This window comes from Nyctibius grandis, chromosome 4 (genome assembly GCF_013368605.1).
Source record: "Nyctibius grandis isolate bNycGra1 chromosome 4, bNycGra1.pri, whole genome shotgun sequence".
Lineage (NCBI taxonomy): Eukaryota > Metazoa > Chordata > Aves > Nyctibiiformes > Nyctibiidae > Nyctibius > Nyctibius grandis.
This window is the reverse complement of record NC_090661.1, coordinates 10,638,715-10,653,100: the sequence shown is the minus strand read 5'-3', so window position 1 is coordinate 10,653,100 and position 14,386 is coordinate 10,638,715. Positions and strand designations below refer to the sequence as shown.

At 41.8% G+C, this 14,386-nt stretch overlaps 1 protein-coding gene across 1 annotated transcript in view; it reads left to right on the top strand.

Moving 5' to 3' along the window:
- MICAL2 (microtubule associated monooxygenase, calponin and LIM domain containing 2) overlaps window positions 1–13,876 on the top strand; it is a 152,623-nt gene extending 138,747 nt beyond the window's left edge. Inside the window, 6 exon segments of the mRNA XM_068398565.1 lie at window positions 1,347–1,441; window positions 3,552–3,644; window positions 5,585–5,678; window positions 11,109–11,208; window positions 12,679–12,752; window positions 13,692–13,876. Coding sequence (XP_068254666.1) covers window positions 1,347–1,441; window positions 3,552–3,644; window positions 5,585–5,678; window positions 11,109–11,208; window positions 12,679–12,752; window positions 13,692–13,876 — 641 coding nt within the window.
- The last annotated feature ends 510 nt before the right edge of the window (window positions 13,877–14,386 follow it).

The window sequence follows — 14,386 nt, the reverse complement described above, 5'->3', positions numbered from 1 at the left end:
CGGGAGGCTGGAGACCCACCTGGCATTTCTGCCAGGGCTGTTGCAAGGGGCCAACAATCCTGCCCAAGGGAGGGCAGGACCCAAGTCTGGTCCACTGGACCCTCTGAGCTTGTAGCTTCGTTGAGAACAATGGTGCTTCTAAAACTCAGATTGCTGAGAAAAATCAGAACTTCTGCCTCAAATTACGTGCATTTGCTTTTATTGCTTTACCACCTGGATTTCATGGATCCTGATTTTAAATTAGGGCTTGAGGCAGAAGTCCTGTTTCAGGACTGGGATCCAGGACAAGGCAAAGAAGAAACATTTACACTGGGAGCATGGGAAGTGATTTAAACCTGAATACAACTTGCACATAGAAAGCAAACTGTTACCTCGCAGATACAAAGAAAAATGACACTGTTAGCTTTAAATAATATACATTTCCAAGATGCTGCCCAGCTGTTAATCATTAACCCTGTAGCAGGTTGAAGCATAGAGACAGATGTTCCAAAAGCAGTTTTATTTTCTGAAATAAAGAGAATGAAGCTATGAATTAGACAAATTAAGAAGAAATTCAAATATTTACACCCCGTTGAAACAAGATGCTGGAAAAACAGGCATGATAAAATTGCTGCAATTAAATGTAATTTAATTTATAATTCTGAAAGCATGCTTCTTCCAAAGGCAGCCTTTGAGTTTTCCTTATGGAGTGCATTGTTGTGATGTATGGATTTTCCTGACTTATTATGGCATTTTAATCAACAGTTCAATGATGTGATAATATTCCTAAAGCAGAAAAAGAAGTGACGTTTGTTTAGACATAATTAATGAAATATTTATGTTGCATGAGGCTGTGTGATAAAGCCTTGTTCTCTTAGTCCATTTGCTTCTGATTACATTTGTGATTTTTTTATATGACCAGACATTCTGACGCCAACTATTTTACACTGAGCAGATGTCATGTAGTAAAAATGGGTGCCAGATGCTACAAGCCACATAAGGGTAATTTGTTTAAGAGCTGGCTCAGACTTTTTGCATTCAATTACACTGTATAGTGAGCCTTATACAATCATTTGGGTAATATGGCTAACTTCAGATATACATTTTAATGAATGTTGAGTGCATTCAGAACAGCATGCTACGTGCAGGGTGCTCAAGGAATTAATTTATTTTGTACATAATACCTGAAAAAAATCAAATATACCCAGACAGAGTTTTTGACAGGGATCAAAAATTTAATTAATGCCATCAGCCAAATTTCCAAATCGCTCTAGGTGCTGCTGCTGAGAACTCAGGGCAGGTGCAGAGTGTGTAAGTTAAAGAACAGTATTTTTTGCTTCACTGACTCTTTTGTTCCTGCATTTTAGGATGTGAACGCCTATCTGTCAGAAAACAAGCTAACGAGTATTCTACTTCTTCCTCTGATGATGAATTTGAATCCAAGCCTTCATTAACACACCAGGTAACCTTGACTTGGAAACAGAAAGATATTTCCTCAATTGGACTGCATTTAAGATTTATCGTATGATTTTGATCTAAAACACACCACAGTTTCTCAAAGTGGGGATGGGAATGCTTTATCAGTGGAGGTCATGTATCATGGAGAGAAAAACACATTAAAACTCTTTAAGATAGATGAAAATCAAAATTTCTCTTTCCTCTTTGGATCTTTAATTCCCCCAGGTTACACCAGCGTTGACAGAGAAGGTCTTAATTTGACAAGCAGACACGTTTCACTGAAACCACTTCGAAGCTGCATTCTTAAGTGACCTTAATATGTAGCCCAACAAGCAAACTATTGAAAAAATTAAACCAAACAGATGCAAATTTCCCTTGGGGAAATACAACTTGATTTGAGAGGCGCTACAGGCAAGTTGCTTGGAAAACGCGGTGTTTATCCTAATCAGCACGACTGCATGAGCCACGAAGTCGAACCCAGACCCTATGTGCCGAGAGGGCTGGGGGAACGCCGTGGTCTCCGAGCCTTAACTTGCTTCCTGTGGCTAGCAGGAGCGGTGGGGTTAAAGCACCAGTGAACTCTTGACACCCAGCTCTGATCTGAAGAAACAGAGCTTTAATTGCCTGCATAGCTCATCAGAAATGTGTTTACCTCTTTCCTGTGGAGGGAATATCAGTAAGTGGGATTAATAGTATGAGGTGGCCTTTTGATTTGTTGCCTTTGAGGGGAAAAAAAGGAAAGCAAAGCAAGAGGCTTCCCAGTACACTGAAAAAACAGCTGAGCTGAAAGCTAAGTGGGGCCTTGAATGGAAACCCAGTTACACAGCTCCTGAGGAACTCAAGTGCCACGAGGCAGAAGTGCGGCAATGTGTGGTGGAACGTCCCGCCGGTGCCTGTGTCAGTATGCACTGAGATGTCAGAATTCATCATTCATCTTTCCTGTTAAGGGAAAGACAATCTATAGTAAGATAATATTATGGTGAATTAAATAAAATTTAAACAAAATAGAGAAAAGAAGGGACACATGGGAGAAAACTGGGTAGGAGTAACTCCCAGCAGTTCAGGCAGCCGCAGAGACAGGCAGGAGCAGGCAGCGGGGAAGGCAACGCTGCCAGGGCAGCAGCCAGAAACGGGCTGAACGAGCAGCTGTCGCACACGGGCATTAGCAGTGACTCCATTTTGATGCACATTCACTGCTCAGCTTGTTTCTCTCAGCTGTCTCCTAGCACCTCTTTTCATGCCAGCTATGGCTGCTGTTTTGCCAGTACCACCATTTTTCTCTGGCAAAACTCGGTGGGAAAAATTTTAGCGGCTTCCTGGCTTGTTAATTTTTTAATTGTCTTGTCTATGGTGGTCATATATTCTGTCTCCTCCAAAATAGGAAAACCACAGCTTTGAAGCATTTCCAGATAGCTTGAGTCAAGGGCAAGACAGAGCAAGTGCAGGCGATTCCCTCGGCCGGTCCCGCAGCACATACTGCCCCGCTTCCCCGGCAGCAGCGACAGGTGCCCCAGGGAAAAGCAAAATCCTCTGTAACGCAGTAGAGAAACAGCATTAGGGAAGATTTCATAGGGATTCAAGTAGTGTCCTGTGATGGCTGTTTCTTTTGGATATGTCCCTCTTACTGTGTTACAAGCGATCCAAAGTGAATTTTACTACTTAGCAGCTACAGCAGTAGAAATGGGTTGAGTTTCCTTAAAATGGTGTTCCCCACCACCTGTGCCTGGCTTCTTCCCTGGTCACGGTGGTGCCTGCAGAAGCCATGTATAGTGGTACGTTGTATATAGACAACTTTGTGATTCAGACTTTTTTTATTGATAGACACAGTTCACACTCACTTAGGGTTGCAATAAAAGCTTGTAATGATTTAAAGTCAATGTAGGCGAATGCATGAAAATATTCCTATGTGAATATTTTAATTTCATTTAGGTTGCCCCAAGAACCCTGCAGTAGTAGCTCACCTCACTTTGAGCAGGGGTTGGGTTAAACGATCTCCAGAGGCCTCTCCCAGCCTCAGCGGTTCTGAGATTCTGGGGAAGGTTTCAGAAAACCTGTAACAGCATACTTATGCTTTGATTGCCTTCTCTCTCTCTCTCTCTCTCTCTTTTTTGTAGGCAAAAAGGACTCTCAGAAGTAGAAGGAAGATGGAGAAGGAGACAAAGCAATTGATTAAACAAGAGGAGCTGAAGAGGCTTCACAAAGCACAGGTGAAAATGTAGCTCGCAGATGTCCCATTTGCCTCCCAAGAATGACTAGTGAGGACAGGGGGTACCCAGGGTGGGCTCTGCACCTCCCCCCGCTCCTCACTGTGGCTCACTGCCTTCTGTGTTGACATCCCCTCAAAACACTGGGAGCAGGAAGATGTACGTGGCGGGGCCTTGCATCCCTGTGTGTGACAAATCCATGTGTGCCCCAGGAGACTGTCATAATTTTGTAACTGTTTATGAAGAACAAGAGGGAATAGTGACTGGCAATGAGAAAAGAATACACTGAAGAGGGAAAGAGATACATTCTCAGGGGCTGATATTATTTCCCCTTTCTAAGAAACTCGGCTATTATCCCTATGCACTACAGGAGCGTACGAAAATACAGTGGTTTTTGTTTTCTCTCTACTGTAACAGTGAAAGTGAACTGTTTTCTTTCTTAATGGTGCAAAGTCACTTCACTTTATACAGGCCCCACTCTCCAGAAAATGCTGGAAAAGCTCTGGACTCTGCTAATGTTTTATTATTTCCAATTACAGTTCAAAGATTTGGGAATGCACTTCTGCATGCCTTGATCTCAGACCGTGTTCTCTCTAGTGTCAGAATTTTCAGGTTTATTTGTTTCACTTATCACACGTACATATCTCTCTGCATAGATATATATACACACACACAAAAAAAACGTAATGGCTTGCTTATGTGGCCATTAGCACTTTTTATGTGTGTCTGTGCTGTAGCAGAGAAATCTGAGCAAGATTTAATCTCATTAATTCAGGTTGTAATGGTAATCAAGATATGGTAGTGGGGAGAGCAAGCTTTTCGAAGGCAGTTGTCCATCACCTTCTGTTGTATAACTATAGCAGGTGGATAGATTTGGATGGAGCTTCTACTTGCTATTTCTGTACCAATATTAAATTAAAAAAGAAAAATAATAAGTTGTTTTTCAGATGTGAATCTGCAATCTCCGTTTTTGTAGACATCACTGCTTTTGCAAAATGTATTACTGAAAAGGAGAAAAATTTTGTGTTTGAACCAGACAGTGGATTTTAGAAAATGCTAATATCTAGCCATTGCTATAAAATCCATGATAGAATAAAACTCATGGGAAAGAAAAATAGTATGTTATTTAATCCAAAGTAAGAACAACTCTGTTAGCAATTTTTATCTTGGAATTGTAAATTATCTCAAGGTAAAATTAGATGCATACGTGCCTTCTCTTATTTTATTGCTTTGTGGAAATAACAAAGTCCAAACTTTTCAAACCATCTTTTGTGTTTGTTAGGCTGTTGCTGGGGGCTTGGCTTGGTATTCCCTTACAGAGCCTGAAATGGAAACTCTTTGACAATTCAGCCTTTTAAGGTGTTTCATGCCTATTATCCACATGGCACCTCTGAAAATCTTATTTAAAAGGGGATGGGCCAGTGAATGTAGAAGTCCTTCCTGAAGTGCCACTGAATTATCACTTCTTAGCTATTATCCCTTTCCTCCCTGTGTCAAAAGCTTGTGAAATGTAAAAGCAAAAGAAACAACAAAACCCTGTGGACAACAAAATAACTAGCAAAGCTTTCTAGCTGTAAACCCTCAATATTTATATGAGCTTTATTCATGTAGCATCTCAGACTATGTGCCTCTGAATGTGTAAGGTACTGACTTTTCGCACCTTGCGAGACACAAAAGTTATGATCTCTGTTTTACAATGGGAGAGCTAAAGTTCAGAAAAACTGAGCTGCTTTTAGTACCTGTGATACTTACCCCCATAAAAATGTGGATAGACACCTCATGGAATTATTAAATAGCTTAGGCGCCTAATACGCTCAATGAGTTTGCAAATCCCATGACTCCTCTGAGACCTTTTCGAGCTGTTTCTCTAACCACTGAGACCATCTCTTGTCTCTGAATTTTTAAGCTATGTATGTAGCTTTTATATCATTACAATTTTGCAGTCAGTCCAGCGCCAACTAGAAGAATTGGAGGAAAGACAAAGAGCTCTGGAGATTTTTGGTGTCAAACTGGAGAGAGAACTAAGAGGAGAATCAGGTAAAGGAAGTAGTGTTTGCTAGTTTGGTGGTGGGTTTTTAACCTTGTTAAAAGCAGAGGGTTTTTAATGATTGTCATAGAAAGAGAGTTCAGTGCAAAATCTGAAATGAAAGAGCAACTGGAAGGACAAAAATAATTGTTTACCCTTTTCCTCAACCTTTATTAGCTCAAGCACCTTTACACTGAATGCTATAAATTTCTGTTGGCTATCACAGATGTGCAATGAGTTGCCTTGCTATTGAACCTGAATTTATGGTTTTTCCCCCCATTTTTTAAAGTCCCATCCTGAGCTTAATTTCATCTTCTGGAGGGAACCAGCAAGGTTTCCAGGAGCTGTACCTCAGTTACCAAGCCAGCAGCAGCCCGTGCCTAGTAACAGAGTCCTTAATGACTTCTCCCGGAGTGTGAAATGCCATTAATATGATTAGAGCTGGTGGCCATGCTATACCAACAGCAGCACACAGCCACACAGACCTGAACCGCACAGCCTTTCCTGCAGTGGGTAGAAGATAACAGGGATGTTGTCCTGGCCCTGGTCCAAGGCAAGGTTTTCCCTCGCCTGAACCAACAGTCCCAAGCACCCAGGACTGTGGCGTCCTCCTGCCAGCCCGGCCTTGCCAATGCTCCCCAGTGCTCATGAGGTGAAGCTGGGGAGAAGTCTTGCAAAGGGATGGGACATCTGGGGGCTCCTGCCAGGCTCAAAATGAGGATAAGAGTGTGAGCCATGTGTGTAAGGGACTTCAGAGGGGGCTGCAGTTCTGGGCTGAAAGGACTCTGCGGAGCTGACAGCCCAATTGCGAACGTGTCTTTCTTTACCTCTGGTTTAGAAAGCTGAACCTTGTGCTTTCATGAAAGGCGGTTGCACAACACTGAAAACCTGGATATGTCTGGCACCTGATCTTGTTGTTGTCTTAGCTAGGCAACCCAGCACCATCTCTACATGCTGGCTTTTTTAATGCCATATTTCTTAGCAGTTTTCGCCCTTATTATAACACTGAACTAATCAGTTCAGCAAGAGAGCATTTCTCCGACCTTTTATATTTATTAACTAATTTCCTATAATTAATAGTGCCAACTTATTTCAAATGTTATTTTAAAGGCTAGCATCTTTTTTCTTAAATGCAAACATAACCTTTTATCAAATGGCACCCACCTTGCTGCCTATGAGAAAGTCTGCTAAAAAGACTTTGAGAATTTGGAGTGTTAGCCTTTTTCTTTACTACTGAGTTGTGTGAGGGTGGTTGTTTTTTGGAAAAGTCAAAAAATATAGAGGGACAAGAGGCTTCTGTCTCTTGGGATAGACACCGAATACGAGGATAAATGGCCCAGAGCCACCTCTTGTTTTTGCTGTTTTGACAATCGCATTTCCTACAGATGGCTGTCTGCCAAGAGATTGATGCTTCTCATTCTCTCCCCATCCTTAGTAATTGGATTGCCCTCATTAAGGTGAAAGTACTATTTTTTTCTCTCTGTTGATTGTTTGTGTGTAGGTGGCCAGTTACAAATAGAGCAGATACTGAAATGTAGGATGTTACTGTGTCTCAGTAACTCTTCTGGTGAAAAAGCATGAAGCTGTAAGTTTCCCAAACAAAATGTGAGTGCTTTGTTGCTTGTGATAACATGCATGTAATGATGCAGGAATCAGTGAGTTTAACATTCTGTTCAACCTTCTTAAAAATAATGGGCATTATTGTTTAATGAATGACCAGTGTTTATTAGGTTAAGTTGTATTTAAGCAGGTCTGGGCTTATGCAATTCAAGTGATTTAATAGGTATTATTAAGGTAATTAGAAAACGATCACAGTTTAGCAATAATATTGAGCTGCAAAGGTTGTGAATAACCAAATTTAGAGACAGGCCTGCAAACACTAGTCTTCAGTGACATTTACGCAACTCTCCTCTAATAATTCTGTAAGCCCGGGATGAATGGCCCGTTTGTTAGGGGGAGTTATTCATTAGCTCCTCAACTGAATTAGAAGAGAACATGCGTGGGTGCGAAACAACTGCCATGAAGACTGATGAGCAAAATGAGGCTTTGATGATCTTCTAATTGTAATGACAACAATTCGTGCATTAAAAAAAAAAATAATATCAGTCCTATGAATAATTTTTCATGCCCCTGTTCCCTTTATGCTGGTTCTAAATACCAAATAATAAATCACTGATGTACCATCGCTTTGTTTTCCACTGACATTTGTGGAGGCTTATGGAGATCTTCTGCCTACAAGAAAATACAGAAATAAAAACCTCGAAACACGTTTTCCACTGAAATTAGCATAACGGATCAGTTGACTAAACAAATCATGAAGAATGATGGTAAAGAAAAAAATCTGTGTTGAGAGAACGTTAAGAAATCTCTCCATGTTTTGGAAGGTGAACAAATATCTGCACATGTTGCAGCTAGTTTTTATTTCATAAGGAGCATATCCAAGGTTTTGTAGAACTTTCAACAGAGTCAAAAGAGATCTGTTGAAAAGCTGTACAAATAAGGAATATGAGATTTAGCTGTTCCTAAAAATGTGCAAACTGGCCAAGCCCCCTTTACTGTGTGGACCGCTGTACAGAGGGACAGCATAGCATCACTCTGGAGAACAGAAGGTTGAGGTTTTGAGAACAGTGTTCAGTAAATACTCCTCTACAGCCTGCCATTCCCTCAAAACTGATGAATATAGAAATAGCCACGATGTAATTAGAAGAATATCTGACTTTCAAATGGGATCCAGGTTAAAGGAGATTTGGGTAAACCGGGAGGAAAGTTTTGCTTTAGCAGTGCTGTAAGAAAAAGCCAGCATGGCTCACAAACAAACTCACAAATTGTTTTGCCTCTAACCTTTAAAAAGATCTGTCGTACTACATTACGCAAAAGGCTTCATTGGCTTGTTCTGCCCGTGGAAGGCATAAAGCACTCCATCAGACTTAAATAACTATTAACATTATTATTAACAAACATTCAAAAAGCTCAGGGAAAAAATGCTTCTGGGGACACTTGTAGGGCATTCTGTGGGATGGAGAAGGAAGGAAAACAAGGGCTATTTTTATTTCAGCTTGCACTGAGGATTTTTCTAAGATGAGTGGCATTTTTGCAAAGTGCATTACTCTCTACTTACCTCAATCAACCTACAATACACAGGTTGTGTATTGGAAACGTCAAATTCTCTTTTATTAGAGAAGTAGAGATTTTAAAGTGTCAAGAGGAAATGTTAAAAAAAAAAAAAGAATATTTTTGCCTAATCAAGAAAACAGCAAAAGGGGAACAGTAACCCTGTGTATGTGTGCAGGACATACGTATGCCTGCAATTGCAACACTTTTACTGACAGTAAGGTAGATCAGCTTTTGATGATCACTTCTGATGGTGGCATACGAAGGCCTAGGGCTCTGAATACTAATGCTGTGTCCCTACATTGGATCTGTGAGAAGCCACCATTGGCATGTCCCAGTGAGAACTGCTCCAGGAGTCACTCTGAGAAGACATTTTTAATCACCACTTGCTGACCTGGAGATCCCACAGGAACACATCCATTACTGCCAAGTTTTAATGGAATTGGGCAGAAATCAGACCAAGATTGCTCTGCCCTCTCCTGCTGCTTTATCCTCCCATTTCATGGTAACTTCAGATTGGGGTCAAATCCTGATGGGAAATGGCAGAACCGCACCCAAGCCAGCATGACTCCTGTCCTTGGTGCGGGGGCGCATAATTCCTCCGATGCTGGCAGGAGGTGACCTGGGCTCTCTGGGATGACAGTGCCTGGTGAAGGCACGCACACGGGCTGGCGATCCCAAACACCCAACAATTCCCATCCTGCTCAGGAAGATTGCTAAAGCACTGCGTCGGGGGAGATTATTACTGCCTGCAGGAGATGGGCTATGAACTGCTGTTCTTGAATGGAATCAAATCCACTTTGACATTAGAGTGAGGGACAGCTGAAGCAGTAGATGCAAGAGAGTAATTTCTGGGGCCAAGGACTAAGTGCATTTCAAAACGACAACAGAAAGGCATCCGAAACGCTGCTGAGCTGTCCGGGACTTGGGCTATCTCTCCACTTGGTAACCTAGTTTAGTGATACTCTTGTAATTGGCATCTCTAGAGATTGAACCTGAAACCTTTGGGCTTAAAATTCAACATGCTCAGTCATCTGAAATAAAGGTGCAGTCCTCTTAAAGCAGGAGAAATCACATAAGCCTTCATCCACAGAAAACAGCCAAACTGGTTTATGGGGGTTTTATGGTTGGTTGTCTAGCAGCATGATGTAAGGACTGAGGAGGAGAGCGCTGCATTCCCCTGCCTGCCAGCGGCACCTCCTTTTGCTTTGTCCCAGGTCTGACTGTCCCTGACTCGAACACACAGCAGCAGCACGGTGGGGTGTGCAACTACCACGTGCTGAGGCAGGAGCACGGGCTGGCTGTTGGTTTTCTGCTTCTGAAGGGGTCAGTGTGTCACCTAAATTGTTGCCTCAAGCTGGAGTAGTGTAAGATATTTGCTTCCTACAAGTGATCACTATTTTGTGGTGCCATCACTGCTGCTGTAATTCTGCATCGAAGGGTGGTGGGGTGGTTTTGTTTTTGTGAAGACTATGAATGGAAAATGTGAAGTGATGAGCGCATTAAAGCGGACAGCAAGGAAAAGAAATACACCTTTGCTCTGACTTGCCACTTGAACACACCCAGGGGTTCTCCATTGCCAAAGATTTTTGTGCAGATGGCATTTTAGGAGCAGTAAAGGCCCTCACCTGGTGAAAGAGAAATCCGTCCTCCTCTTCAGCAAGGCAGAGTCAAGCTGTGACCTCTCTGGGAGGAAGACCATCTCGTGTTTTGTGTCTGTATAGTGCCTACCAGCGATACCCTGGCCCAAAGTGTTACAAAACTACGCAGTAATAATAATTTGTGCTGTCCCACCACCTTTCCTGTCATTCAATGCAGATGCATATTTAGAGGCCAGTTGGCAAATGAATGGAAATTTGTAGAGGATTTGATTGTGCGTCTGATGCCCACTGGAAGCAGGAACTAAGCTGATACTTGCTAGCATGTACATCTTGAGGTCTGATTGTGTTAAGGGGGTATCCATTTATACATATAGTTCAGCTGCTGGAGTCTAGTATCAACAGAGAATCTATGTTATCAAAGGCAGAACTAAGAAAGAAAAAGTGCCCATTAAAAAAAGAAAGTCTATATGATTATTTGAAAGAAAAAACAACTTCCAAAACAAAAGTGTTTTTAATGCATTTTTAACTGCAATAACCTACAACTTTCAACTAAATGTGGACAAGAATGTTATACCCAGACATTACTGGTGTAAGTTACATACAGCAAAAAAACCCCTATGTTTGAACTCGCCTAGGCTTACAAATGAGAACTATTTAAAGTTAACTTAAGTGGTAAGAGCATTGGAAGGAAAGCAGGTAATGCACACTTAACTCTGCTATTTTAAACAGATTCAGGCACAAAGGATGAAACTCAGATGCTACATGAATGGTTTGAGCTGGTCCTGGAGAAGAATAAATTAATGCGTTATGAGTCTGAGCTCCTGATTATGTAAGTAAGGACAAGCATTAGTGCTAAAGATGGTAAGGGAACAGGGGAAAAGTGTGCTCACATTACACCTGAACACCTTACTGTGTGCTGCAGTTTGAGACTGTCATGGAATAAATGTACCCAGAGTAGCTACAATCTGTTTTGAACAGAGATTTCCAGCTGAGCCCTCGTCACCCTTCCCTCTCACAGTGGTTCAATTATTTCAATCCTATATGATACTCTAAACCAGTATAGCATATAGATGCTCTGCCTTTACATAATGCGGATCTAACAAACACTTCCACTTCCTGTGGAAGAAAAATAGTATGACAAGTTTATCTCAGTTTTTATTGGACATAGGAGAAAAGATGTCGGAATTCACTGCTGTGATGAAACAAGCAGATACACCAAGCAAATAAAAACTGATTCAAATGCCACTGTCTGTGGTTGATGGAAACAATATTGGCTGTAGCTCCCTCACCTCGTCTCCTTGGAAATGCACTCAACAGATAGGCAGAGGTGACTCTCAAGCTAATTTCTCCACTATTTCTGGGCAATGTGGGAAGGCGATGAGAGCTGCAGCAGTCATTACCCACACCTGCTTTTCACACCAGTGCAGGCTGCTCATTGCCATTTATCATTTCCATGTCACTCATTCAGCCCCCTGCACTGTGTGCGGACCTGCAGCCCAGCCACAAGCTCCAGCTGCACCCCAGTTTCTCCCCAGCTGTGCTGATGCTGCCAGGGGCCAAACCTTTTCTTTCCCCTTTGATTGTCATTGGGTGTTGCGGCAGCAACGCTTCCTGCTTATGCTGTCTGCAAAGCAGAGTTAAAAAAGCAAAAGCAGGCTGCTTTTATCACTGTAGGACACAAAATGTTGCTGTCTGGATGTGTTCATGTGTGTTGATTCCCTTGTCTCACAACCCATTCCTGTGCAGAGGGCCTGGTAGAGCCCTTCGTGTGTGGGAGCATTCAGTCCTATCCAGAATCAAGTTGTGGGTGCCACCTACAAAGCACAGCTGGTTAAAGCCTGAAGTGTTGCGATGTATGAGGAAGCTTAATGTGATACATAATACCAAAGGTGGTAGTGGTACTTCTGGTGTTGTGGCAATGTAGGCACAGGCAAAGCTTTTAGCTTTGACTGCCCATGAGGAGAATCACAGAATGTCAGGGATTGGAAGGGACCTCGAAAGATCATCTAGTCCAGTCCCCCTGCCGGAGCAGGATTACCTAGATCATATCACACAGGAATGCGTCCAGGCGGGTTTTGAATGTCTCCAGAGAAGGAGACTCCACAGCCTCTCTGGGCAGCCTGTTCCAGTGTTCAGTCACCCTCACTGTAAAGTTTTTCCTCATATTTATGTGGAACCTCCTGTGTTCCAGCTTGCACCAGAAACTACTGGATAAACAGAACACAGAGTCTCTTCGTTAACACATGTCTTTATTGAAAAAAAAAACCTTATTCTTTAATGTACTTTTTACTGTACCTAGAGCCCAAGAGCTAGAATTGGAGGACCACCAAAGCAGATTGGAACAAAAACTGAGAGAGAAAATGGCCGTTGATGGTAAGTGGAGAGTGTGCTCCAGCCCACAGCCCACATCCAGCCCAGACCATGCCTATATGAGTCCCTGCTTGCTCCAAAAAGGACCAGAGTGACTGAGGCTCTTCCTCCTGTGCTCTTCTGCGAGTGCAGCTCAGCCAGCAAAATGCAGCTTGTGAGATCTTCTCATCTGACTTCTAGTGAAGACAGCTAAGTTAACCTGCCCAGTTGTATACCAAACTGGATCAGAAGCATTCGCACATATAATTCCACTAATTGCACTGCACAGGCAGCAACATCCAGCTAACGTGTTGATGGGCAGCAACGGAAAGTAATTTCTTCAACCACTTAAACACAAAAGAGGTTATCTGCTTTTATAGTTAACTGGAGCATTGCTGGTTACCGCAATATTTTGGAACTGCTTTTAGGTACTTGGGATTACAGTTTGGGCTAGTCCTTTCATTCAGTATTAGAAAAGAGAGGGTGGGGAAGAGGAATGCAGGGAGGAGGAGGGGGTTACATAGCACTGAATACACTGAAATGTGTATTCTAAGTGTTTTAAGCATGTGGATTCTAAGTGACAGCAGTTTTCAATACTTTTTCTGAAAAACACTTTCCATTTTCTTACAGGTTCTACATTTCATGGCTGGGCTTTTTACGTTGTATAAACTAAATTTAAACTCCAGCTTAAATGTTTTTATAAATAAGTAGTGCTCTTCCTACCACTTCCAGTCTAAGTTTTGCTAAAAGATGTACTATAGGCTTTAGAAGCCTTAACGGTCCAACCTTAAATGGCCCAAATGCAGAAGAAATTTCCCCTGAACTGTAACACAAAAAATATTAACTGCTATTGACTTCATTTGTCATTGACTATATATTAATTCAAGCTGGACACCAACAGTTAAAATGCAAAGTGTAGCAACAGTGTGATCTGGATTTTAACCTCGTTTTGTGATCTTTTAGGCAGCCTTAAAGATGAGACGGATCTGAACGAGGAGGATGAAATTTTTACTGAGATGATGAAAGTGGTTGAAGAAAGAGACAAACTCGTATCTACTTTAGAGGAGCAGAGACTGAAAGAAAAAGCAGAAGACCAGCACTTTGAAAGCATTATATTATCTAGAGGCTATCAGCTGAGCAGGATTTAAACAGCCACGTGCAAATTAGCATGAGTTCAGCAATATTGATAATAATGGAGATACAGTCTTCTGAAAAATGAAGGAATTCAAATTTAAAATCAGTTTATTTGGGAAACATGCCATTTTGTTATCAAAAGCTCTTAAGCAGTTCTTTTGCTCATACCGGAGTGAGTCATTTCACTATCAGCTCGAAGGATCACCTGAATACAGAATAGGACTGAATTTACCTGTCTGATGGGCATCAGGGTCTGTGACAGGGAAATCAGAGCTCTGTTGTTTTCTTGGAATTTTATTTTAATGCTGAGAATAGAGTTTCTGAGAAATGTGATCACATTACTTAGTATTTTTGAGACGGCATTACTTTCTACCTGTTTGTCTGAATCTGTATGAGGTTTTGTTAATATTTTGGCACAGCCAAGCTATGGTGAACTATTTAAAGGTGAGAAAGCAAGGATCTCATATAAAAATAAGGTTATTTTTTATTGCTGGTGGAGGAAGGGTCGTTTGACTAATAACTAC